This window comes from Capricornis sumatraensis, chromosome 14 (genome assembly GCF_032405125.1).
Source record: "Capricornis sumatraensis isolate serow.1 chromosome 14, serow.2, whole genome shotgun sequence".
Lineage (NCBI taxonomy): Eukaryota > Metazoa > Chordata > Mammalia > Artiodactyla > Bovidae > Capricornis > Capricornis sumatraensis.
The window spans coordinates 32730250-32754514 of record NC_091082.1 but is presented as its reverse complement, the minus strand read 5'-3'; the positions used below and the strand labels follow the sequence as shown (position 1 = coordinate 32754514).

General features: G+C 44.9%; 1 protein-coding gene across 1 annotated transcript in view; it reads left to right on the top strand.

Moving 5' to 3' along the window:
• The first annotated feature begins 10604 nt into the window (after positions 1-10604).
• Positions 10605-24265, top strand: part of DUSP10 (dual specificity phosphatase 10) — a 39888-nt gene continuing 26227 nt past the window's right edge. Inside the window, exons 1-2 of the mRNA XM_068986309.1 lie at positions 10605-10683; positions 12880-13733. Coding sequence (XP_068842410.1) covers positions 12923-13733 — 811 coding nt within the window. The 5' untranslated portion in view covers positions 10605-10683; positions 12880-12922. The remainder of the gene's footprint in view (positions 10684-12879; positions 13734-24265) is intronic.

Genomic DNA, 24265 nt, shown 5'->3' with positions numbered 1-24265 from the left:
ACAATGGAAACAGTGAGAGACTTTCTTTTCTTGGGCTCCAAAATCACTGCAGATGGTGACTGCAGTCATGAAATTAAAAGATGCTTGCTCCTTGGAAGAAAGGCTATGACAAACCTAGACAGAATGTTAAAAAGCAGAGATATTACTTTGCTGACAAAGGTTGGTCTAGTCAAAGCCATGGTTTTTCCAGTAGTCATGCATGGATGTGAGAGTTGGATCATGAAGAAAGCTGAGTGCCGAAGAGTTGATGCTTTTGAACTGTGGTGTGAAGACTCTTGAGAGTCCTTTGGACTGCAAGGAGATCCAGTCAATCCTAAAGGAAATCAGTCCTAAATATTCATTGGAAGGACTGATACTGAAGCTGAAGCTCCAGTACTTTGGCCACCTGATGCAAAGAACTGACTCGTTGGAAAAGACCCTGATGCTGAGAAAGACAGAAGGCGGGAGGAGAAGGGGCCGACAGAGGATGAGATGGTTGGATGGCATCATTGACTTGATGGACATGAGTTTGAGCAAGCTCTGGGAGCTGGTGATGGACAGGGAAGCCCGGCGTGCTGCAGTCCATGGAGTCGCAAAGAGTTGGAAAAGCCCGAGCGACTGGATTGGGCATGCATTTGAACTCACTAAGCTTCCCCAAAGGCTGCCACCAGATTCTCTCATACTTGATGCCCCCTTGTCTGGCATAAAAACAATCAGCTTTTGTCTGGGTCAGAGTTGCCCCTCACAGAGATGCAGCAAGACCAGCAGCGTGACTGCTTCCCTCCCACCCCATGAGTGTGGGCCCAGCATCTGCTGGGGACAGCCAGACTGAGCTTCAGTGCTACCTCATTTTTGGCTGCAAAGATTTCAACAACTCCTTTCTGTGGCCAAATTCTGTTCTAGTCTGTTTATCTCATGAAAACAAAAATGTTTGGAATTGGCAACATTTCTTCTGCTTGACTAGCCCTTGCCCCTCTCTGCCTAAATGTACCTTTCCCAGCCTCATAATCAAAAGTACAAAGAAATAATTTATAAACAAAACAAAACCCCACTCCTCAGAGTATATCCAGAAAAAAACTCTTATTTGAAAAGATACATGAACCCCAATGTTCATAACAGTACCTATTTACAATAGCCTAGACACTGAAGCAACCTAAATGTACATTACTGGATGAATGGATAAAGAAGGTATATATATATAATGCTGCTGCTAAGTCACTTCAGTCATATCCAACTCTGTGCAACCCCACAGACGGCAGCCCACCAGGCTCCCCTATCCCTGGGATTCTCCAGGCAAGAACACTGGAGTGGGTTGCCATTTCCTTCTCCAGTGCATGAAAGTGAAAAGTAAAAATGAAGTTGCTCAGTTGTGTCCGACTTTTAGCAACCCCATAGACTGCAGCCTACCAGGCTCCTCCATCCATGGGATTTTCTAGGCAAGAGTACTGGAGTGGGGAGTCATCGCCTTCTCCTATATATATATATATATATATATATATATATATATATTACTTGGCCATAAAAAATAATGTCACTTGCAGCAACATGGATGGACTTAGAGATTATCATATTAAGTGAAGTCAGACAAAGAAAACAAATATCATATGATTTCACTTATATGTGGAATCTAAAACAAGATACAAAAGAATTTGTTTACAAACTAGAAGTAGACTCATGGACCTAGAAAACAAACTTCTGGTTACGAAAGGGGATAGCAGGGCCAGGGAGATATATTAGGAATTTGGGATTAATATGTGTACACCACTATCTATAAAACCGGTAAACAACAGGATCTACTGTATAGCATAGGGACCTACACTCAATATCTTTTAATAACTTATAATGGAAAAGAATACAAAATAATGCATATTATATATCACTTTCCATGCACTTGAACTAACACAGCTTTGTAAACTAAATATGTGTCAATAAAAAATTTAATATCTAATGTAAAAAAAAAGCAAAAGAAAACAACAAAAATTTCCAGTCCTCTCAGTCTTCCTTTGTTCTTCTTTTCTTCCTTCTTTTGATTTCTCCCTTATTCCTCCCAAAAGCAATCTTAACAATTGGAAGATAGGAAGTGGGAAAGAAAAAATTGGAACTTTAGGGAAAGCAGTAACAAATTCTATATAGGCTAGAAACAGCAATTGGTAAAATATTCTGGGTCATCTTGGAGAGTGTCGAAGTCTCTAGCTTTTCTAGTTTTTACTTTGGAGAACTCACATAATATATGAGGACTGGGATTGTGCATTGACAAGGGAATCAGAATTTTGTTGTCATTTCTGTTCTTTGCATAATACAGGGAAAACGGTTCGTTGGACTGGTTGCTGTCAGTAATGCAATTTACAGTTCAAATGAGAAGTTTATCAAGTAGCAGTAGCTTTCCTAGTTCCTGAGAATGGGGGAGAAAAAAAAGCAGAGACATTACTTTGCTGACTAAGGTCCCTATAGTCAAAGCTATGGTTCTTCCAATAGTCATGTATGGATGTAAGAGTTGGACCATGAAGAAAGCTGAGTGCCTAAGAGTTGATGCTTTTGAACTGTGGTGTTGGAGAAGACTCCTGAGAGTCCCTTGGACTGCAAGATGACCAAACCAGTCAATCCTAAAGAAAATCAGTCCTGAGTATTCGTTGGAAGGGCTGATGCTGAAGCTCCAATACTTTGGCCACCTGATGTGAAGAACGGACTCATTGGAAAAGACCCTGATGCTGGGAAATATTGAAGGCGAGAGGAGAAGGGGACGACAAAGAATGAGATGGTTGGATGGCATCACTGACTCAATGGACATGAGTTTGAGCAAGCTCCAGGATTTGGTGATGGACAAGGAAGCCTGGTGTGCTGCAGTCTATGGGGTCCCATGGAGTCGGACATGACTGAGAACTGAACTGACCTGACCGGAAAGAGAGGGGAGACAGTTGTTGGTTCATCCATACCCGCTATGTCACAGGTTGGTCCATGCATCAGTAGTTGAATGAAACAGCTCCAGCACTCCATTTGGCCACTCTTTGATCCAATCTCTCTCTTTTAAAATTCTGAATTTTTGTGAGCTGAAAGTTTATGGCATCCATTCCTCCATCTTAAAAATTTCAACTTGAACTAAAAATGTCATCAATTCCAATAGAGACTTTTCTCTTACCTGTTTAACACCTTGAAGTGATTTGATCTGACCTGACTTGAATTCATTTGAACACCTACTATGTGCTAGGGGTGGTACTCTAGGCCTAGTACTCAGCATATAGAGAATACTTAAATTCACCCATAAAAGGACTCATCTACCACATTTGTACGTTCCTGGCCCTTGCAAGCCAAGAGTGCAATTTTACAGTGGTTGCTTTATCAATCAGGTAAATCAGGGGACCTTGCTGAACATTCTGCCTGGGTAGGAAGTCTAGTGGGCCACAGGCCTCCTTCACAGAACAATGGAAACAGGGCTTCTCGGAGTGCTGCTCGCCATCTTGCCCAGAATAGAGAGGAGAATCTCCTTTCAAGGCACATCACCCAACTCCCAGGAATGTGAAAAATGAAGTTTCCAGGCATGGGTCTTGATGAAATGCCTCTTTCTGAAAAAAGCTGTTTATTGACCTCGGTCTCATGTCGGACAATAAACACTGGCAAAGCCCTCTGTTGGGCTTCCCTGGTGGCCCAGTGGTGAAGAATCCACCTCTCAATGCAGGAGACAGAGGTTTGACCCCTGGGTTGGAAACATCCCCTGGAGGAGGAAATGGCAACCTACTCCAGGATTCTTGCCTGGGAAATCCCATGGACAGAAGAGCTTGGGGGTATAGTCCATGAGGTCACAAAAGAGTTGGACACGACTTAGTGACTAAACAACAACAAAGCCCTCTGTTGGGAAGCTGAACACAAGGGAACAAATGCCTCGAATACTCTAAAATGGAAGATGTTAAAATGGAAAATGAAGATACCTTCATTCTGTTGAAACAGTGAAAATAATGAGGGATATTTTCCTAAGTGTGGAAGATGAACATAACATCAATAGTGCTGGCAAATGCAAAAATACAACTATTGTGTGGAATATAATGAGAAAGCTAATATTTCCATAGGTGCTAGTGGAAAAGAAATTGGATCTAAACTGTAAATGGGATAATACGGTAACAAACAAACAAGAACGATGTGTAAACAACAGGGATCCCCACAGACAGATGCTTGATTAACTTCTGCATGAATCATGCAGGAGAGGATTGAAATTAGGGACTTGAGAGGTCCCTCAAGTTTCAGCTACCAGGGAGAGGGCAAAATGAGGAACTAGAAAAGTGTCAGATGAACCCGGGTATGCAGCTGAAAAGCCCAAGAATTCATGGCACAGATAAGAAAAGTGCTATTCATTCACTCATTCATTTGCTGACTCAGTCATTCATTTACTCAACGGAGCTTCTGCACTCACCCTGTGCTAGCTCCCGTCCTATGTTAGGGATGGGGCAGCAACAAGACGCGGTTGGCAAAAGAGAAGTCATTGGCCCTTCCTTGAATCTACCAGTCGAGCCTGCAGTGAAACCCTAACACTGACAAGTTTACAGCACTATCTGAGAGGACTCTGGAAATGAAGTAGAAGTTTAATAGATCCCAAGCATGCAGGATGCAGTGGTGAGAGAGACCACACCAAGACACAGTGGACTCTGGGAAGTTTGGGAGAAAGTGGAGGAAAAAACAGTGAATTCTTCCAAAGAGGTAATTAAAAACTGCCTGGCAGTCTGGAGGCTGAGGGGGATATGATAGAAGTTTATAAAATCATAGAGACCGTGAATTAAATGACACAGAATTGTTAAAAGCAGATGCTCTGGGGCCGGATTGTCTGGGTTCAAATGTTGCCTCTGCTGTTTTCCAGCTGTGTGACTTGGGGCAGATTACTTAATCCGCCTGTATTTCTGTTTCTTCATCTTTCAAGTAAGGCTAATAAAAGTACCTACTTACAGCATCCATTCGGATATGAAGATTGAAATGAGTTCAGGCCTGTGAATCTCTTTCGACAGTGCTTGGCACAAAACAAAACACTAAAAAATGCTACCCGCTATTATTTTTTTTCCCTTAGAATCAATTTAATCAATGTTTAATTGTGAAAGACGTAAAACTCAAGACACACTCAGTCACCTAAAGGGAACTGTAGTATCCAGAAGTGGTACTGTCTTAATCCACTAGGCTATGCTGAGAAGGTTAGATTAATTCCTTCATGTTAGACCTGCAACAAGTCCTAAGGGGGTTTAAGAACGCTAAAGTTGTGTGTTTATCTCTTATCTTTGCTTCCCACAATATGAACTATGAACAACACAGCCTGACATAGCCTCCTGGGGCTGAAGGCCTTTGGGCCTGACAGCATTTCTTAATGAGAAAATGATTGCTCAGTTTGGCAAAGGGGAAAATGTTAAGTTTTTGATGTAGCAACACATAATAATAATAAGCCATCCACTGCAGAGCAAGGCATTGCCAGAGACCTAGGGCCAATGAGTTAGTGTTTGTTATTTTCACAAGGAAATAAGTTGGTGTCAAGATCCACACACTTGGGCCTAGTCAGAACCCTCTTGACAAAGAACAGGAGGCATGTGTGAGCCCACAGATGGTGTGGAACGTGGGGGAGGAGTAACTACAGAAAGGGCATTTTTCTCACTGCACTTGAGACAGCTGTTGGTTAGTTGGTAAGTCTTGCCTGACTCTTTTGCGACCCCATGGATGGTGGCCTGCCTGACTCCTCTGTCCATGGGATTGAGAGCTTCTTAATTCCCAAGCCAACAGGTCAGTTACCTCCTCTACTGCCAGGCTGGACTTTGACATGAGGGCTGATGTCAAGCCTGCTGTTGGGCCCTGCCCTCTGCATTCTCTGGGCCTCAGATTGGTTTGCAGGTAAAACAATGGACCAGGATTAAAAAAGAAAGAAAGAAAGAGCAAATAAAATAGCCAGAATCTGCTGTTTCCTTCCAGTGAAATCTTACTTTGGAGTTTCAGGAGTAGTATATGTAGACACATCTTAAGAGTGGAGCAGTCGGGGCGGGGGTGGGCGGTGGTCTTAGAGCTCCACCGGCTCTCTGCTGCCTTGGATTTAGTCACCCCCACTTGCGTCACATCCCTCCTCCCTCTGGCTCATTCTAACACAGTTTGAAAACCACTGAGATAAGCTCTCAAGTCCCCTCCAGGTCAATGTTAGACCAGCTCTGTGACTCTGGAGCCTTTGGCACCAAAGTGACCTCAAATCAAAGGAGCCATTTCAGGTTCTAGAAGAATACTGTCCAATAGAAATGTGTAAATGGCATAAGTCATTGAACATCTTCTAATAGTCATATTCTAAGAAAAAAAATAGGTAAAATGAATTTTATTAGCATATTTTATTTAACTCATATATTCAAACTATAAACAATTGAACATTGAAATATGTAATGGACATAAAAGTAACAGAGATACTTTACATTTTTTATATGAAGTTTTCAAAATCCAGTGTAAACTTAGAGCACATCTCCAATCAGATTTGTCAAGTGTTCAACAGTCACATGCAGCAAGTGGCTATCACACTAGTACATGCAGATAAAGAAACTTCAGTGCCTCAGAACATTTTCCTGAGTCCCAAGCGCACTTACTTGTTTTAGTTGCTAAGTCGTGTCTGACTCTTTTGGGACTCCACAGACTGTAGCCCGCTAGGCTCCTCTGTCCGTGGGATTTCCCAGGCAAGAATACTTGAGTGGGTTGCCATTTCCTTCTCCAGGGGATCTTCCCAACCCAGTGATCAAACCCGGGTCTCCTGCATTGTCAGGTGGGTTCTTTACCACCGAGCCCTCTGGGAAGCCCCAGACTGCATTTTACCCGTGATTTTAATGGGAAAGATCTGCAGGCCTCCTGTGTTCAAAACTCAGAGGCAGTGAAAAGTGTAGATGGGCCCTCTGTTTCTGTCACCCCCCCCAAGCCCTGCGGTGGCCCGCTCTTTCAGGGGATCCTTCTTCTTAGCCTTCCTCAAGGCCCAGAAGTGTCACAGGATATTTCAACAGGCTGGTCTCAATGGCTTCTGCTCATCACCTCACTTTTCTATCCCACTGCTCATCCTCCCCTGCTTATTGATTTAACGTCACCTTTATCCTGCAATTTCTTCTTTCTAAATGTCCTCTAAGCCTTTCTCTGCCTTAATTCTAGTATCTTCAGGAATCCACTTCAAACTTGAGTATTTTGAGAACCTAGCTCTCACCAGTACCAACCTTCTGCCATCATCCCACATACTTAACCATTTGTATGCACATAAAAGCAGTCATTTAATTAATACATCCTTTTTTTCTTTTGGTCAAGCTGCACAGCATTTGTGACCCTAGTTCCCCACCAGGGATAAAACTTGTGTTCCCTGCAGTGAAAGTGTGCAGTCTTGACCACTGGATCACCAGGGAAGTCCTTAATACATCTTTCAATATTATCCATATTATGTCTTATATGCTGGCTTAAGTTAGCTTCACCTTTTTGCTTTAACACAGTGCTATGCACTGAAGGAACTCATATTTTTTTCACAATGTTTGTCAGAACAAAGATACAGCTCGGTAAAATCATGTTAGAACACTCAAATGCAGTGAAGATGCTTCACTATTTGTTTGGGACTAAAATTGAACATTAAGGCTTTGCCAGATATTTGTATACAGATCAGGTTCACAGCCATTGGTTGGCTGGTATTACTAATTTAAGGGTAGTACTTCAGATACTATTTCCTCACTTATGACTCAAAAAATGGAACAAAATCAACTCTTTTTTTGTACAAAATAATCTGTTTTTTTTTTCTACCGATATGATTTGAATATAAACTATACACTTAGAGATGCTTAATTTAAAAAAACTACATCTTTGTATATGTTAATGACATGTTTATTCCAAGTTTTACGCTTGATAACTGATGAGGAATTTTGCCATCTTTCTCAATTTTGCAGTAGAATTGGCTTAGAGTCTTAGTCAACTAAATTATAATAATCCACTAGTTTGAAACTATAATAAAATAATCATCTCATTAAATGAACTGCATTTCCTTTTGAAGTTACTTTCCCCTCTGGGCCTTGTAGAAAGGCTGTTAAGAAGTATTCCTCAATTGCATAAATTCCTGCTTTGTTTGGACTTAGATACTGAGGTGTCAGCAATGGATTCATAGCTTATAGATGGTGAGTACTTTTAACTAGAGGCACAGCATTTCCTGAAGCAAAGACAATACTTTTTTACTAAATGCCCTTGATCTGCAGAGAACCTCTCCCCCCTCACCTTCCCCCCTCCTCCTACCTCCCCACTTCCCACCCCCAAACTGCTTTACACTAGAACTTTTTCCTTTTTCTTTTGAGCTGGAGTTTTGCTATTTTACAGACATATAAATAAACATAGTGTCTCTGGATGAACAGTATAAGAGATGAGAGTCAGAATCAGGACTTATAGTCAGAATCCTCCAACCCTGGATTAGTCAATATTTTTTTCAATAATTATCTACAGTTAGGAAAAGGCAAGTTATTAAAGCTGCAAATAGATCCAGGGTTAGATCCTCTGGGAAGTTTTCTGATTTCTGTGGAAATTATCCAGAACCCATCTTTCTTGGCCAGAATCTGCTGATCCCCAAATATGTAAGGACCAAATGGTGTCCCCAAGCCAGTCACTGGTTATCATTAAAGGGTAATGTGTATGTGTGTTGGTGTGTGAGTGGAGAGGGGGGCTACAAAAATCCTTTCCTGTTTAAGATGACTACATGCATTCACTTCAGTTTGAAACACCTCTGTGAAGCCTAGACTGTGTGCAAATGTATATATGGGATCTCTCAGCTCACTGAACATAGCTGGCCAGCAGGCCAAGGTTTGGCATCTTCAAATTTCAGGTCTGTACTTAAGGCAATGATGTGAATATGTCCCAGGTCACTTAGCTTGCCTATCAGGCTTGCAACCTCAAGTATATCTCCAGACACCTTCAATGTGGTAAGAGAAACATTCATAGCCAAATAGTCTATAGTGCTCATAACATATTATTCCACTATAATTATTTCACTCTTTCACCCCTGCCTCTCTCAGACAGGAGACGGAGGAAAAAGAAAAAACCTCTATTTCTTTAGGGTTCCTTGATGCAAACTCTCTGCAGTTTATTTCTCTTTTCCGACCCCAAGACTTTCCAGCAGTTTCTCTGATTTTTCCTGACGATAAACAGGCCAGCTGGCAACACACCCGCCTCCAAACCCCGTTTTGCTCAGATGGTCACCTCTGACCGCGACCCCTCCGGCGACGAAATACAGGAGAACCTAGAGGGGCGGCGCCGCCTCCAGTTCTCCGTCGGCTCCACTCAAGCTGGTTATTTCTTCTCAGCTCCAGCTCCTTTCCTCCAGCCGCTGCTGTTCCAGAAGCTCCGGGCTGTTGAGTCCTCGGCTCCCAGGGACCCTACACGGTGGCGGGCAACTGAGGAGGGGCGAGGGGAAGGCGGGCCTCGGGCCGGTAGCGCGCAGCTCTGCGGAGCGCGGCGCGGGGACCTTGCTCGCTGGGTGGAAGAGGGGGCGCTAGCGGGCAGGAGGCCTTGCCCGGGTGCCGGGGCGGGCGCGCGGGCTATGGGGTGACGCCTGTGCAGCCCCTCGGGGACGCGCCCTCTGTAGCTTCTGACTGGGAACCAGACTGCCGCCTCCGAGCAGTCCTCCGCATCACTGCCTTCGAGCTACGGGTGGAGCCCCGGGAGGCAGGCGAGGGAAGCGGGGGCGTGACTGAGGCGCTGAAGTAGGCGAGCCACCGGGCGCCGCGCCACAGCCGCGCCGGGCAGCAGTAGGGCAGCCGGAGGGGCAGCGACATCTGCGGGCGGGCGGTCGATGCTTTCTGGCGGCGCGGAGCAAGCGGGGCGGCCCCGAGGACTCGGGCCGCGGCGAGGCTGGCGGGCCTCACTGCCGTTGGATGGACGGCAGACTTGCCAGTCCCGCTGGAGCCCAGGCCTCCAGCGCGTGGCCCCGGGCTCAGACTGTAGAAGAAGCGATGTCCCTGGCCGCGCGCTTACATTCATCCCCCTGCTCGGGTAGCTGGGCGACGTCCGTGAATCTTCGGTTTATCAGGTCACCTCGAGGGACTCAGGGAACCCGTTTTTCCAGCTGGGGATAGTGATTATTCTCGTTGCCTCTTGCCTTTAGAAAGTTATTCTAACACGGTTGATCAGCCAGCCAGAGTAAGAAGGGAAAATAAACAGCGTGGTCTGTCCCTTGGTGAGGCGATGTACAGGGATCCCGCCAAGTTCGCAGAGCTAGTTTTAGGCGGAGCGGCAAACACAGCCCATTGACAATTCAGCCCCGGAAAGGGTTAACTGCATCCTGCGGGTTCGGTTTACATGTAAATAGAGAGCAGCTGCTCCGCGCGGGCCCCAGTTGGCCCTTTTAAGTTTTTGATTGGTTGCCAATGACATCACCGTCCGTATTATAACACAGTGGACCCAAAGCGGCGTCGGATAAACCCTCCTTAAAGAGCCATGGCCACGCCCCGGCTCCGCCCCCTCTAGGTGCCCATTGGCCGCGGGCTGCAGCGAAGTAGCGGTCAGGTTTCTCCGGATTCTTATTGGTTCAACACGCCGTCGGTCGGCAGCCGGCCCGCCCCCTCAGAACCTTACATTTACAGTGTAGCAAAAGAGAAAGTAACTATGTTGCTGCTGGAGATCAATGAAGCCTAGTGAATGAGGGCTGAATGTGCGAATCCCTTGCTGAAGCGGAGCGCCAGATGGTGGTGGGTTACACTTATTTATGAAGTAAGTGGAAGTCACCGTGGCTACTCCTGAGAGTCCAGGGGTTTGAGGCGGTGTGAGTGTGAGTGAGTATGTATGTGGTGTGTGTGTGCGCCTGTGTGTGTTGCGATGTTTACGGAGGAGCCACAGCAGGTGAGGTTAAAGTGTTCCCGCTGTTGGCTCACGCCGCCCTGTGCGTTTACTCTCTCTGCAGTCTACTTGGATTGGGGGCGAAGGAAAAAATGAGGTTTGTTGGGATGCTTTGCGGCAGTTTTAAAGGCCAGGGACTTGTTAGTGCGCTGTGTTGCGAAGGAGGATGTTAAGTGCCCCGAAGTGGGGAAGCAGCATTCTCTGACCACTTAATTTTCTTTCCAGCCGCTAACTAGAGGTGGAAGGGCGACTAGAGAGGGAGGGGGATAGCTCAGTGTTTTTCGGGGAGGTTTCCTAAGCTGTCTGGATGGTTTCACGGGCAATATATATGCCCGACCCTCTGCTGCAGGGATGCAGGTCTCTTTATACACTCCGTGCGTGTGTGTATGTGTGTGTGTGAGAGAGAGAGAGAGCGTGTGTGCGCGCCGCGCACTCTGTGTGGAAGTGGGGGTCCCAGCTTATGTCTCCGTGAGCACGCTTCTGCGTCTCTCTCAAGGGAAATGGACTGTTGATCCTGGGACGTACCCTACCAGGTAACACAAGAGCAAAGACTTTTCACCGCTGGGTCCAGCTGGGAAACAGTTATAGCTTCTGGAATAGTACTCGCTCTTCAAAAAATACTACGCAAGGGAGGAAGGGGCGGGGGAGGGAGGGAAGAAAGGAGAAAGGGAGGGAGAACAGGGGTTGGATTCTTCTTGCCCATCCAAAGGTGGTGAGAGAAAGCTGAGTCCAGTGGGGATCTGTGGATGTGATAGGTGCGTGCCCGTGTGTGTGTGTGTGTGTGTGTGTGTGTATTCTGCCTGTGACATTTTGGCTCTGTGTCTGAGAATGGTGACAGTCCTGTGTAGAGGGATGTTGGATGACATTTTTCCAGACATCTCTTAAAGTTGGTTTAGATGAGCTCCTCTTGCATGGCGTTTGGTGTCTCCTCTGTGTGTGTGTCTAGTAGGAGAGGAGCCAGCAGGGCCCGGGAATGGAGTGCCTCTATGCCCATAGGGAGGAAGGATCTGTCCCTTTGCAGGTACCCTCTCATGAGACAGGACATAGACCCCTGTGGGCGACTCTTTAGTTCTCACTGGGAAGTCTTCTTTATGAATCCATCCTCTTGAAGAGGGGGCACGTCTGTGTCTGTGTGAGATCAAAAGAGTATGCATAGTGGCTGCCTTCCGCTGAGAGAAGCTCTAGGATGTTGCTGTAGGAAAAGGAGGAGAATGGAGAGTTGAAGTGGTCCTTTTCTTAAAGGCAGGAGTGGAGTGGGTGGTGCGGCAAGGGAGACATCTGAGGGATGGATCTGTCAGGGTCAGGGTTTTCAGACCTGCTTCCCTAGCTTGAGCCTTCATTTTAGGGGACCAGTATGTAATGAAAGAGGAAATCCAGATTACTTTATAAATAAGAGGGCAATAGGAAACAAGGGAGGTTTTAATATGACTTTGTTGTGCTTTTCAAAGGGCTTGGGAGAAAGAAAAGTAAGAATAGCTCAAAATTAAAGAGATTCACTTAGAGGGCTACTTTCATTCTGATATGCAGAAAGTTGACATCTGCCCCTGATGTATATTTAGCTGCTGTATATTCCCATGAGCCTTGCCAGCACTCTTGGTCATTCCTTTGCCTTTGCAGTGGCTGAAGGAATTACATGGAAAGTATGCAAGGGTGGACGTATGGGTCCTTCTCAGATGATTGCAGTATATTTCTGCCCTGGAGATGAGGCCCAGAAGAGATGCCTCTTAAGAACCTTCCCTTCCATCTTGAGCTTTTCTGATCCTTTGTGCTTGTACTTTTTCTAAGGCTGAACTTGGATGTGGGTCCATGAAAGGTTGTTCATCAACATTTGCATAGACTACATCTAACCTTAGGCTCAGCAAGGACAGGGGGTGGGGAGGGGGATGGTCCTCAGGTGTGCATCCTCTTTGAATCCATATTGGTGAGTCTCAAGCTTTGAGTGACAGGATATTGGGCACTTAGGACAACTTCGCTAAGAGGGATGCAAAGTCCTTTCCTAGGGATTGGATTCGACTGCTTTTTGTGTCACATGACTTTATTCTTTCTTTCCCCCCCTCCCCTTCTTTACAGACTGTCTTGAGTTCTTCTTGAATTGCCAGTTTTCAGCCTCCTCATGCCTCCGTCTCCTTTAGACGACAGGGTAGTGGTGGCACTGTCTAGGCCCGTTCGACCTCAGGATCTCAACCTTTGTTTAGACTCTAGCTACCTTGGCTCTACCGCCCCTGGCAGTACCAGCCACCCTCCTGTCATCGCCACCACCGTTGTGTCCCTAAAGGCTGCGAATCTGACGTATATGCCCTCATCCAGCGGCTCTGCCCGCTCCCTGAATTGTGGGTGCAGCAGTGCCAGCTGCTGCACTGTGGCAACCTACGACAAGGACAATCAGGCCCCAACCCAGGCCATTGCCGCTGGCCCCGCCACCACTGCCATCGGAAGCTCCACCACCTGTCCTGCCAGCCAGATGGTCAACAACAATGAGAATGCAGGCTCTCTAAGTCCATCAGGTGGGGTGGGCAGCCCCGTGGCAGGGACCCCCAAACAGCTAGCCAGCATCAAAATAATCTACCCCAATGACTTGGCCAAGAAGATGACCAAATGCAGCAAGAGTCACCTGCCAAGCCAGGGCCCTGTCATCATTGACTGCCGGCCCTTCATGGAGTACAACAAGAGTCACATCCAAGGAGCTGTCCACATTAACTGCGCCGATAAGATCAGCCGGCGGAGACTGCAGCAGGGCAAGATCACTGTCTTAGACTTGATTTCCTGTAGGGAAGGCAAGGACTCTTTCAAGAGGATCTTTTCCAAAGAAATTATAGTTTACGATGAGAATACCAATGAGCCGAGCCGAGTGGTACCCTCCCAGCCACTCCACATAGTCCTCGAGTCTCTGAAGAGAGAAGGCAAAGAACCTCTGGTGTTGAAAGGTAATGCCCCCGCCCCCTCCCCAAGCACAGCCCTGGGGTCACCCTGGGTTTTCTCTGAGAAGTACCAGCTTCCTCCTTCCACTGGCTGCAAAAGACCAGACTTGCCTTTCTTCTTCTTGTCTTCCCTTCCATGCCCTCTCTTAATTATTTTGGGGTTGGGAGAGAAACCCAGCAACCTTGAACTGAAAGCCAGAAGACTTGGGCTCTGGTCTTTAATTCACCTTCTCATTTGCATTGTACAAGTCATTTCCCCCTCTCGGAGATGGTTTTCTCATCTTTCTAAAAAGGGGCTCTATGACACCACATGGCATCTGCAGTCATGCCTGCTCTGGTAACTCTGTTCCATTCAAACTAGCTGGAAAGTTCTTGTCTCTCAGACTTAACCAAAGCTGATGGAACAGAGAAAACTGCAACTGTGGTGAACTGCAAGTAAACCTCCAGGTACCAGTTCTTTCTGTGGGAAATTCTTCCTCTTTCTCACCTCTCTGAAAGTAACCTTCAAAAAGGGTCAGAGATCCTTATTTTAGGGCCCCTCTGAGAGTTCACCCCAAACATCCATTCCTTTGCCCAAACTCCAAGGGACTCCAAGAGTCATTTTATGAAATACCCTCCAACACACTGTTTCTTCTGCTGTCACCTGACATCCGTTGACATCATAGCTCCTTCCAAGATGGGGTGGTGGGTCACTTGCCCCAGGACACTGAGCGTGAATAACTGGATGTCAGTGTCATTGAGCCCTGGCAGGAGGAATTAATTGCCCACCCATCTCTGGGCTCTTTCTGCACAGCGTTGCCTAACCTAGAGGGAGTTCGCATCCCCTGTCCCTCCCAGATGTGTCTCTTTGCCCTTGGATGCCATTCTTTGGGACACTGTACACCTTACTTCATCTTTATGGTGGTGGTGGTGATGGTGGCAGTGAGAGACAGTCTTCTTCTTTCTTCTCTTTCCTTGAGTGTTGAGTCAAGGCACACAGTCTGGGCCACATTGCCAGCCAGTCTCCTGCACTGTGTAGACTAAAGGCATTGCTGGGTTCCTTTGAACACCTTGCATATTTAAATTGCAACAGGCCATTTGAATGAGCAAGGTAGCTGGTTTTCCTTTGTGGGCTAGTTCTGACATTCTTCTTGTCTTCCCAGTGGCGCATTCTGCCTTTTGTTGAGGAATGTTCTTAGAAATCTAGTTCTGAATTTCTTGGACCTCATCTCCCCTGCCCACCCTCACTGGCCTCGACCCTACTCTTATTGGGCTCAACTAGCACAAAGGTACAGCTTCCCTTAAGGAAGGGCTGGTGGGCTCTTAGGGGAAGGAGAACATCATGGAAGTTACATCCAGAGTGTTCCAGCCGCACCCAGGCATTTTATGTTGTTTTTGATGGGTTTTCTTGTGGTTGTTGATATGCTCATATTTCCTCTGTGTATCCTTGTATTTTGTCGTTTTGTATTCTTGTTTGGCTGACTTTGAGTGATTCCCAGTAGGTTTACCCAGCTAGCATTCTGTCTCTGTGATTCTGGCTTGTCTCATCTTTTTCAGAAGAGAAAATACCCTCTACAAACTTCTCATTTGTTTGTATTGGGGAGCCAAGAAGTGGAGAACCAATGGAGTGATCTTCAGGGTGGTCTCTTGCTCATGTAGAGTAGATGCCGATGAGGAAAGGCAGGCCTTTTGTGTCCAAATGGTCTGAGAACAGGCATCAAATAATCCACATGAAGATGACCTTGGACTTAAACATTGAGAGTGTTAAGGAGGAGCTGTAGATTCTACTTTCTACTTTGGAGTGGGCATTATTGTGTACACGGGTGGCTTGTCAGTTGCTGGGAAATGAATCTCCTACGTGTTGCTGATGGGGTTCCTCTCCCCATTTCCTGTGGATGCAGCTGAGAGCCCAGGCAGCCTGGGCTTGTTCCTCGGTGTCAGTAAGGTTGCCTTAATGGGGCGGGGCCAGGCATGCTGCTGATGTCACCGCTGGGCGCCTGCCGCCACCACCGCCAACAGGGCTCATCATTTTCGGGTTGGTGAGACGCAGAGGCGGTCGATCTGGAAGTTGCCTGGTGGTAGAGGTTGTATTATTTGTAGTTTGAGCTCTTTCTTCAAATATCTGGGGATTTTGTTGAAGATATGTAGTTTGGGAGCAGAAGGGTCTGTAATGTACTTTATTATTTTTGTCATTGTGATTTTGGTCTCTTTGGGGGGGGGGGATGGCCTAAAATTGGGACCATGATGGTACAGAAGGGAAAGAGATCAATATTAGAATGCCCCTCTAGCTGCCCTTTCATCTGGGTAAACCAAAAGTTAATACCCTAACACCACTGAGGTGAAAATGGGGTGGATACCTCTGAGAAAGCATGGCCAGCAAACTTCGCCTAGGTTCTTGAGTGGGTCTATCAGACCATTCTGATCTGGCTTTTCTGCTGAGGTTTATTTTAGTAATCTCCACCCTTGGTGATGTAAGATTTTATTTTAGCAAGAGTAGTAGCGGTACCATTTTGGAAGGAGTGGTTTTCGCAGGAAGATGTGGTGGGGGTAGGCGTGGGGGTTGGTTAGCATATGGGGTAGATGCTTCTAAGGCTTCGGGAGTTTATTTTCAGAGATTTCAGTACAATCCCGGGTTAATTTATGGCTGACCCATCTGACTCTCTGGTTTCTGTTTGTAAACACTGGTTGCTGCCCTCCCTGTCCAAGTTTTACGTCCCCCTGTTTCACTGCCATGCTCTCCATGTTTGGTGCTGCCTGTCAAGTAGAGCGGCTGCTCAGACACTGTTTTAGTAATGCTGTGTCAGGTTGGGAAGAAACGGATCAGAGGCGCAGAAGCCCCTGGAATTAAGGGACTGTTCTAATTTACATTCCCCTCCCCATTGGGACCTTTGTCTGAATTTGTATTTTATTCTCATCCTCCAAAGAAGAAATGGCATCAGATCTGTGCTTCTACTCCACCTGGTAAACCATGGTCAAATGGATACATGTGTAGAGACTTGCAAAGGCTTTGAAAGAATTATAATCTGTTTTACACAAAGTTGATTTTTAATGTGATTTTGCACCCAGCTGAATAAGGAGGCTAGACGATTCTGGGTTTTCCATAATGAGAGCTACCACCTTTCCTATGATGTTTGTAAGGTTCCCTTTCTTTTCAGCAAGGCTGGGTTCAGGGAAGTCATTTGTCATTTACCTATGTAGGAATGGATAGTCTATTATCACCTCCTCTTTAAAGACAATCTGTGTCTTTAAAACTTTTATTATAAAAGCTTTCAAATACAGAGAAACCTAGAAAAGAGTATCATGATCACCATATACCTAGTACCCAGATTAAACAATTGTTAATGTTTTCCCTCTCTGCTTTTCTCTCCCTTTATTGGTTGTTGAAATATATTAGAATATAGATAATGTTTGACTATATTTCAGTATGTTTCATGTTTAAACTTAATGCTTTCAAATTAAGAAAGATGGGGATATTTTACAGTACTGTACAAACAACATTTTGACTCCTAAATATTGGTGTCATGTCCCTGTTGTTGACTTTTTCAAGCTTGGAATTCCATTTTGACTAACTGGCTACTGTTGAATCTACAGGGCAGCGCCCCCTACCCCACCAACACCCACCCACTCCCCCAGACTGGAAGGGATCTATAGTGTCCTCTTCCACAGGAGTCTGTCGGGTCCCATACCTGTACTTGCTCTGTGCTGTCATGAAACAAAGAGTGACTGACAGGTCTGCCTCTGAGTCAGTGGTATTTATTGGGGGCAGGGCTGGCAGGGGATGAGTGAGTACCACTTCAGGAAGCTGATTCAGTAGCAAAAATCTGATCACAGAGAGAGGTAACTTTTTATGCTAGAGAACTTTCCATCAAAACTCCTGAAGTGAGCAACAAAGATGGTACATCCTCCCATAGTCACAAAGGGCTCTGAAGTCAATACTTGTAGGCAGTACTGAGTCTGATGACAAAGTGAAGGGCTGTGCTTCGACATCAGAGACTCTGAGGAAATATGTTTTCTCTTCTGCATTGTTTTGTGGGAGAAACAAAAGTCTTCCTCTTGTCTGTCAGGGATGTTAGGATTTTTTTTTAAGATATGTGAAACAAAGGCATAATCTATTTTCACAGGTTTAGTGCTGTGATTCCGAGCTTCTGTTTAACATCCAGACATACTGAATCTTAGCCGTGTAGCAAATGGGGGAGAGATTCAGGCAGGAGCAGGGGGCCAGCCTGTCCGAGCGTCTTGGCTCATACCTTGCTAGCTATGTGCCCTTGGCCAATGGCTACTTCCCTTACTTCCTTATTTTCCTTATTTCCAAAAAGGATGTAACAGCAGCACTCTCCTGGTGGTAGTTTAGGTAGTAAATGAATTAATGTGTACAAAGTGTCTGGCACAGTTCCTCATACAGAGTGAACTCTCCCTCCGTGTAGCCCAGTAGTATTACTGTTGGTTGAACAGAAATGATGGTGTCAGTAAAACTGCAGTTTTGGCCTCTCTTCCAAAGGAGTGCAAATAACAAGTTAGGTACAGCCGTGTGTGTGTGTGTGTGTGTGTGTGTGTGTGTGTGTGTGTGTGTTGCTATGGCCTAAAAATAACTTGATGACTGTTACCTAATTTAAGTAGCATACAGTTGGAGTGCCAAGTAATTACAAAGACATGTTGGGTCAGAAGGCCAGAGTAATTTCGGCATATCCTAGAATTATTTATTCAGTGGGGAATTTGTAAAAATGTGATGATAAATCGGTCCAACGAATGTCCCTTAACTAAATAATGAAAGTATAAAACTATTAAGCTTTGCTTTTTCTGGCCTCTCATCATGCTGATTTATTTTTGGAATAAGGATTGGAGTCTGACTATAAAAGGGGAGGTGGAAGGAGTGGGGAGTATGCTTCATTTTGAAAAGTTCTCGAAGCTTTGCGTTTTGATGAGATGAAAGGCCAGGGAAAAGGAGGGAATTCATGGAAAGGCCTGCTCATTTCTTCCAGTGAGTCTTTAACCTTCCCGCGAGCTGGTTCCGAGTTGCCTGTATCTTCCTTAAGCTTTTGGATATACTGTGCTGCTTCCTAATTAAAATGTAAGTGAAAAGTTATTCACTGTGTGTTCAGCAGAGTTTAGCTCACTTTCACCTGAGCTCCAATCGGGACTTTGCCACTGACCAACTGGAGGTGTCCTTAGGCAACTCAGGTTACCACCCCAAGCCCGTTTCTCTTCACTGTAAAACAGGGATAATTCCAACATCAAGGATGAAAGACGATGTAAATAGAGTGTCTAGCACATAGATAGCTGTCAGTAAATTAGGCACCTGGGCTCTGCCCCACTACCCCCACGCCCTTTCAGAATGTCATCCATGAGACTGGGTGAGGGAGCAGCGGGATGGGAAGAAGGGATGTGCCCTTTCTAAGCACAGCCCTAGCTGCTGCTGCTGCTAAGTCGCTTCAGTCGTGTCCAACTCTGTGCGACCCCATAGACGGCAGCCTACCAGACTCCCCCGTCCCTGGGATTCTCCAGGCAAGAACACTGGAGTGGGTTGCCATTTCCTTCTCCAATGCATGAAAGTGAAAAGTGAAAGTGAAGTCGCTCAGTCGTGTCCGACTCCCAGCGACCCCATGGACTGCAGCCCACCAGGCTCCTCCGTCCATGGGATTTTCCAGGCAAGAGAACTGGAGTGGGTGCCATCGCCTTCTCCAAGCACAGCCCTAGAGAGCATCTTAAGTAGGAACCACTGTTCTCACCCATTCAGATCAGTTAAGTTAATCATCTGGCTTGTCAAGGACAAGTTCAAGAAACTCCTTTTAGATGAGAAAAAGCAGGGTAGAGGAAGGGAGATTTGGCAAAATTATAGGAACCGAAACATTCTCTAGTCATAGCCTTGTGGTGTTCCTGCTCTCAGGAGCTGGCATTAACCTCTGACCAGGAGCTGGCCCTGCTTCCTTTATTCTAGTGTTAGCACCGACCAGACTATGCCTGGCCCAGCATCTCTGGGGAGCGCTAGTTTGGGCATAGTAATGTGTTGGTTTGCAGTTCCGAAGCAATTTGGTTCAAGCAGCTACAGGACACAAGAGGGGCAGCAGTTCTCATCCCAGGAGAAGCCGAGGAGAAGTCATCTCACCTCTTCTGAACTCGAGAATCCCAGGTTATAGAAGAGGAAGGAGGCTTAGAGGTCACTAGTCCAGGAACCTTCACTGCAGGCTGCACCTTGAAATCATCTGAGGCAACTTAAAGCCTGGGATGCTCTGTTCCCACCCCCAGTGATTCTGATTAAATTGGTCTGGGGTCCAGCTGAAGTATCAAGACTTTTAAAAGCTCCCAGGTGATTCAAACACGCAGTGAACTGGGACACCATCGATCTCATCGTCTTATTATGCAGTTGCGGAATTGGTGCCTAGAGAGGTTTATTGCTCGTCCAAGGTCACATGCATGATTAATTTCAGAGCCTTAGTGCAAAAACAGGTCTTTCCAGGTCGATAGGTTGATTGTGTGTGTGTGTGTCTGTATAAAATAATACATACATAATTTTAAAGATATATCTGTTTTAAAATCTTTATTGAATTTGTTACAATATTGCTTCTAATTTTTTTAACCCATCCATCTTGTTTATTAAGTTCACTATGTATTTTTTTTCCCCAAAACTTTAATTTTTTATTTTGTATTGGGGTCTAGCCAATTTAGCCAATTAACAATGTTGTAGTAGTTTCAGGTGAACAGTGAAGGGACTCAGCCATACATATACATGTATCATTCTCCTCCAAACTCCCCTCCCATCCAGGCTGGCACATAACATTGAGCAGAGTTCCACGTGCTGTACAATAGGTCTGTGTTAATTATTCATTTTAAATACAGCAATGTGTACATGACCTTCCTAAAGTACTTAATTATCCCTTCCCCTTGGCAACCATAAGTTCATTTTCTATGTTTTGTTTTTTTGGACTCAAGGCCTGTGGGGTCTTAGCTCCTGCACCAGAAGTCAAACCCAGGTACCCTGCATTGGAAGGCAAAGTCTTAACCACTGCACTGCCAGAGAAGTCCCTAAAATAATATGTTTAATCAAGAATGAGATGGTTGGATGGCATCACTGACTCAGTGGACATGAGTTTGAGCAAACTCAGGAAGATAGTGAAGGACGGGGAAGCCTGGTGCACTGCAGTCCATGGGGTCACAGATTTGGACATAACTTAGCAAATGAACAGTGACACAATCAATCATTTTGAGTATTGCTACCTTTGTTCTTGCATTTTGGGATTTCAGTCCGAAAGTATAAGGACTTAAGTCTAAGATATTTTGAAACCAGCAAGCTCATGGTCCTGATATTTACCTGGGTCCTAGAAATATGGAACAATATTAATGATTATTTGATCCCATCTTATAGGGAATTTAATGGTTGCAGGAAGAGCTACAAAACAATTATCAAAATACACCCCTGTACCTAGATGTCTAAGGACTTACGTATTGGTTGGTTTCCATGGATATTAAACCCTTGTGGGTATGGGAGATTCATTCCCTTTTAAAATTTTTCTTTTTTTTTTTTCAATGAAGTATAGTTGATTTACAAGACAGTGTTGCATTAATTACTGCTATACAGCAAAGTGATTGTTCATCAGATATCATTGAATGCCTTCTACGTGCTCAGCACTGGTCTTTAGGCTAAGGCATCTGCCATCATAACTAGGATAATTTGAATGTTAGAATGAGAGCGTGTGTGGACCAGGCTAATATTCCAAATCCATTGCACCTTGCAGCTCATGTACCTGTGTGGATTCTTCATTCTCTTCTGCAGCAAAATATTGTTTAGGGAACAGTTTATTTGGAGGAAATATCATTCTCCTGGGAAATCCATGTTTGTGTGACTTTTGGCTTTTTTATCCTTTATTTTTCCCTTTCAAGATAGAGTCTGGCCTTTTCTAAGCATATCTCCTTGGGCCAACACAATTTCTTTCCAAAGTCTTGATCCAAAAAAAAATTATTATTATTATTTTTTGTTTGTTTGTTTTTATCAAAAAAGGAAATGCACATACTCTGTCTCAAGAAGCTCAGGGCTGACAGGCTTCCTCTGTGCACTTGAGTGGAACTGTGTCATTTGAACCTCACTAATTTGGGACATGTTTCTGATAGGAATAAGACCTGTGTTTATTTTTTCCTGCAAGCTCTCTATGAAAAGAGGGCATGCAAAGCAAACAAACATTGTAAATGGTATTTCAGAGACAAGGTTTTGGCCTGCTTAGGAAAAAAAAAAAAGAAAAAGAGTTTCCAAGTACAATGAAAAACTACTCTAAGGGACCAACTGAGCTATCAGGGAAGCCCACTCTAAGGGACAGGGCTTCGATAAAAACACAAGCATTTATTGTTTTGAAGCCTGTGCTATTTCCCCTAAACTGTGTGGGTCCCTCTTGCACAGATTTTCTGTGGCTACAGATCCATGTAACCTTACTAATTAGAAAAATGGGAGGGAAGATAAAAGTGTGAGTGTGAACCACAGTCTGAATTTTATTGTCGAGTATTTCAATATACATTTTATATTCATGTTGATGTAGTATCTTTTCTAATTATGAAGTCCTTGATTCTAGATGCTTTTATGCATAAGTGAGGAGGAAAGTCTCAGCATCTTTTTTTTTCAGCTTAAATCTGTAGAATCTATTATTACTTAAAGTTGGGAAATATATCTATATTTATGTAAATATAAGTATATTTATAAATACATTATATATATGTATATATATATTTTTTCCTGTCCGCACCCCAACAAGACCCATATTTTATGTAACTTAAATGGAAAACAAGCTTGAGCCTATGCTTTTGGATACAGAAACGAGCTGTGCAGCCTGGTATTTTCATATACGATGAAGTCTGCCACCCCATGCTCTGCCTCTAGGTCACTAACAGGAATAAAAGTTTTCCGGATTCATTAAATTATCCATATTGCCATGATGTTTTATTTGTGATAGAAATCTACTTATCTTTCTTTTACCACCCCTCCCCAAGACTGGTATTTCACAGACATCGAAATCAAGCTAAACTCTCTCAGCGTTCTTCAAGAAAGGGTGTGGTTTGGCCTTTCTACTTCCCAGTGGACTCCCGTCAGGCATCTGTTGCCCAATTCTCAATTAAGTAAATAGACGGAGCCACCCGATGCAGGGGGCACTGTCAGGCCGTCCTCCCTTTGAGGAGTGTAAGCTTTTCCCCTTATGATGTGAGCTCATGTGAGCTTACTTTGTGTCCCTGGCTAAGGAGGCGGTCACCACTTTAGGCAGAACATTACTGTCCAGTTCTTGAGTACTCGGCGCTTATGCTATGGGAGAAATAATCCCACATTCTTTTTAACTGTGGCCCTGGGGTTTGCTACCACTGGGCTAAATATTACCAGCTGTTGCTCCTGGCAGACAGGAAAGAAAAAGCAGATTGGGAGGAAAGGAAGGAGGCGCAGGGGTGCAGAGGAAAGAGAATGCTGTGAGGGTAGGGGATGCTGTCAGAGTCAGAGACCGGATCCTCAGGCTCCTCGACTGGAGTCCTGGGTTCCAGTTTCCAAGGCCGTGAATTAATGTCATTAGTTCTGACATGTCTGTGTCCCTCTTAAAATAATAAGATAAGACAGTCTTCTCAAAGGGGCTTCCTTGAAGGGATCCAGGACATCTTCTTGGGCCTTGTATTTCTTATTAAAAAACATATTTTTATGGTAAGATCTATAAGAATGGTCTGATGATTCTCATGGAGTGATATTTTACTCTGACAGGAGAACACTATTTAATCACATATAACTGACCATCCTATCATCTCTGAAATTAGAAAATTATTTTCCAGATAGTTTGGTGGGTGGGTGGGGAAAGCAATCGAAAGCTTTCTATGTGCTGGGCATCGGGCTATCACATCAGCATCTTAGTTCCCAGCACAGCTTCCTGAGAGAGGTTTTAGATTCCTAGTTTTACGGAGGGAGAATCAGAGGAGGAGATTCAGTACCCTCCTCTGCCCCTATTATTAACCAGTGAGTTTCAGAATGAGAACTGAAACCCAGTTTTAAGGATTTCAAAGGCTCAGTTCTTTCCAGGCTGGCCACATGTTTATTTACAAGCGAGCTATAGCTCTCATTCCTTAGGGTCCCTTTAACTGTGCTTTATCTATGAAGTGTCCTTGGTTACAATATCTGCGCCTCCCCCCACATTTTCTTGTATTTCCTCAACTGAAAATTCCAGTGCTCAGAGTGGCTGACTATGTCCTCAGAGAGGAGCTGGCTGCTCAGTGACCTCATCCTGAATTATATCCCAGCTTTGGGAAACTTCAAATTTTGGTCACGGCAGAGGTTTCTAACTAGAGCAACCAATCAATGAAAGAAATATTTGAAAACTGCAATGATTATTTGTAGCATTTATGAAATGTTTGCTATCTAGTGGACTCTGACATGGAAGCACTGTTTCTCGTGATAAGGCTGCACTCTACATATGAGTGACTGAGACTCAGAGAGGTCCAGACACTTGTCCAAGGTCACTCAGCTGTACGTGGTGGAGACTGCTGGGCACAGCGTTCTGAAGCTTCTGCTCTGTGTATTTTCAACACAGAGAAGTTTAGAGTGCATTCTT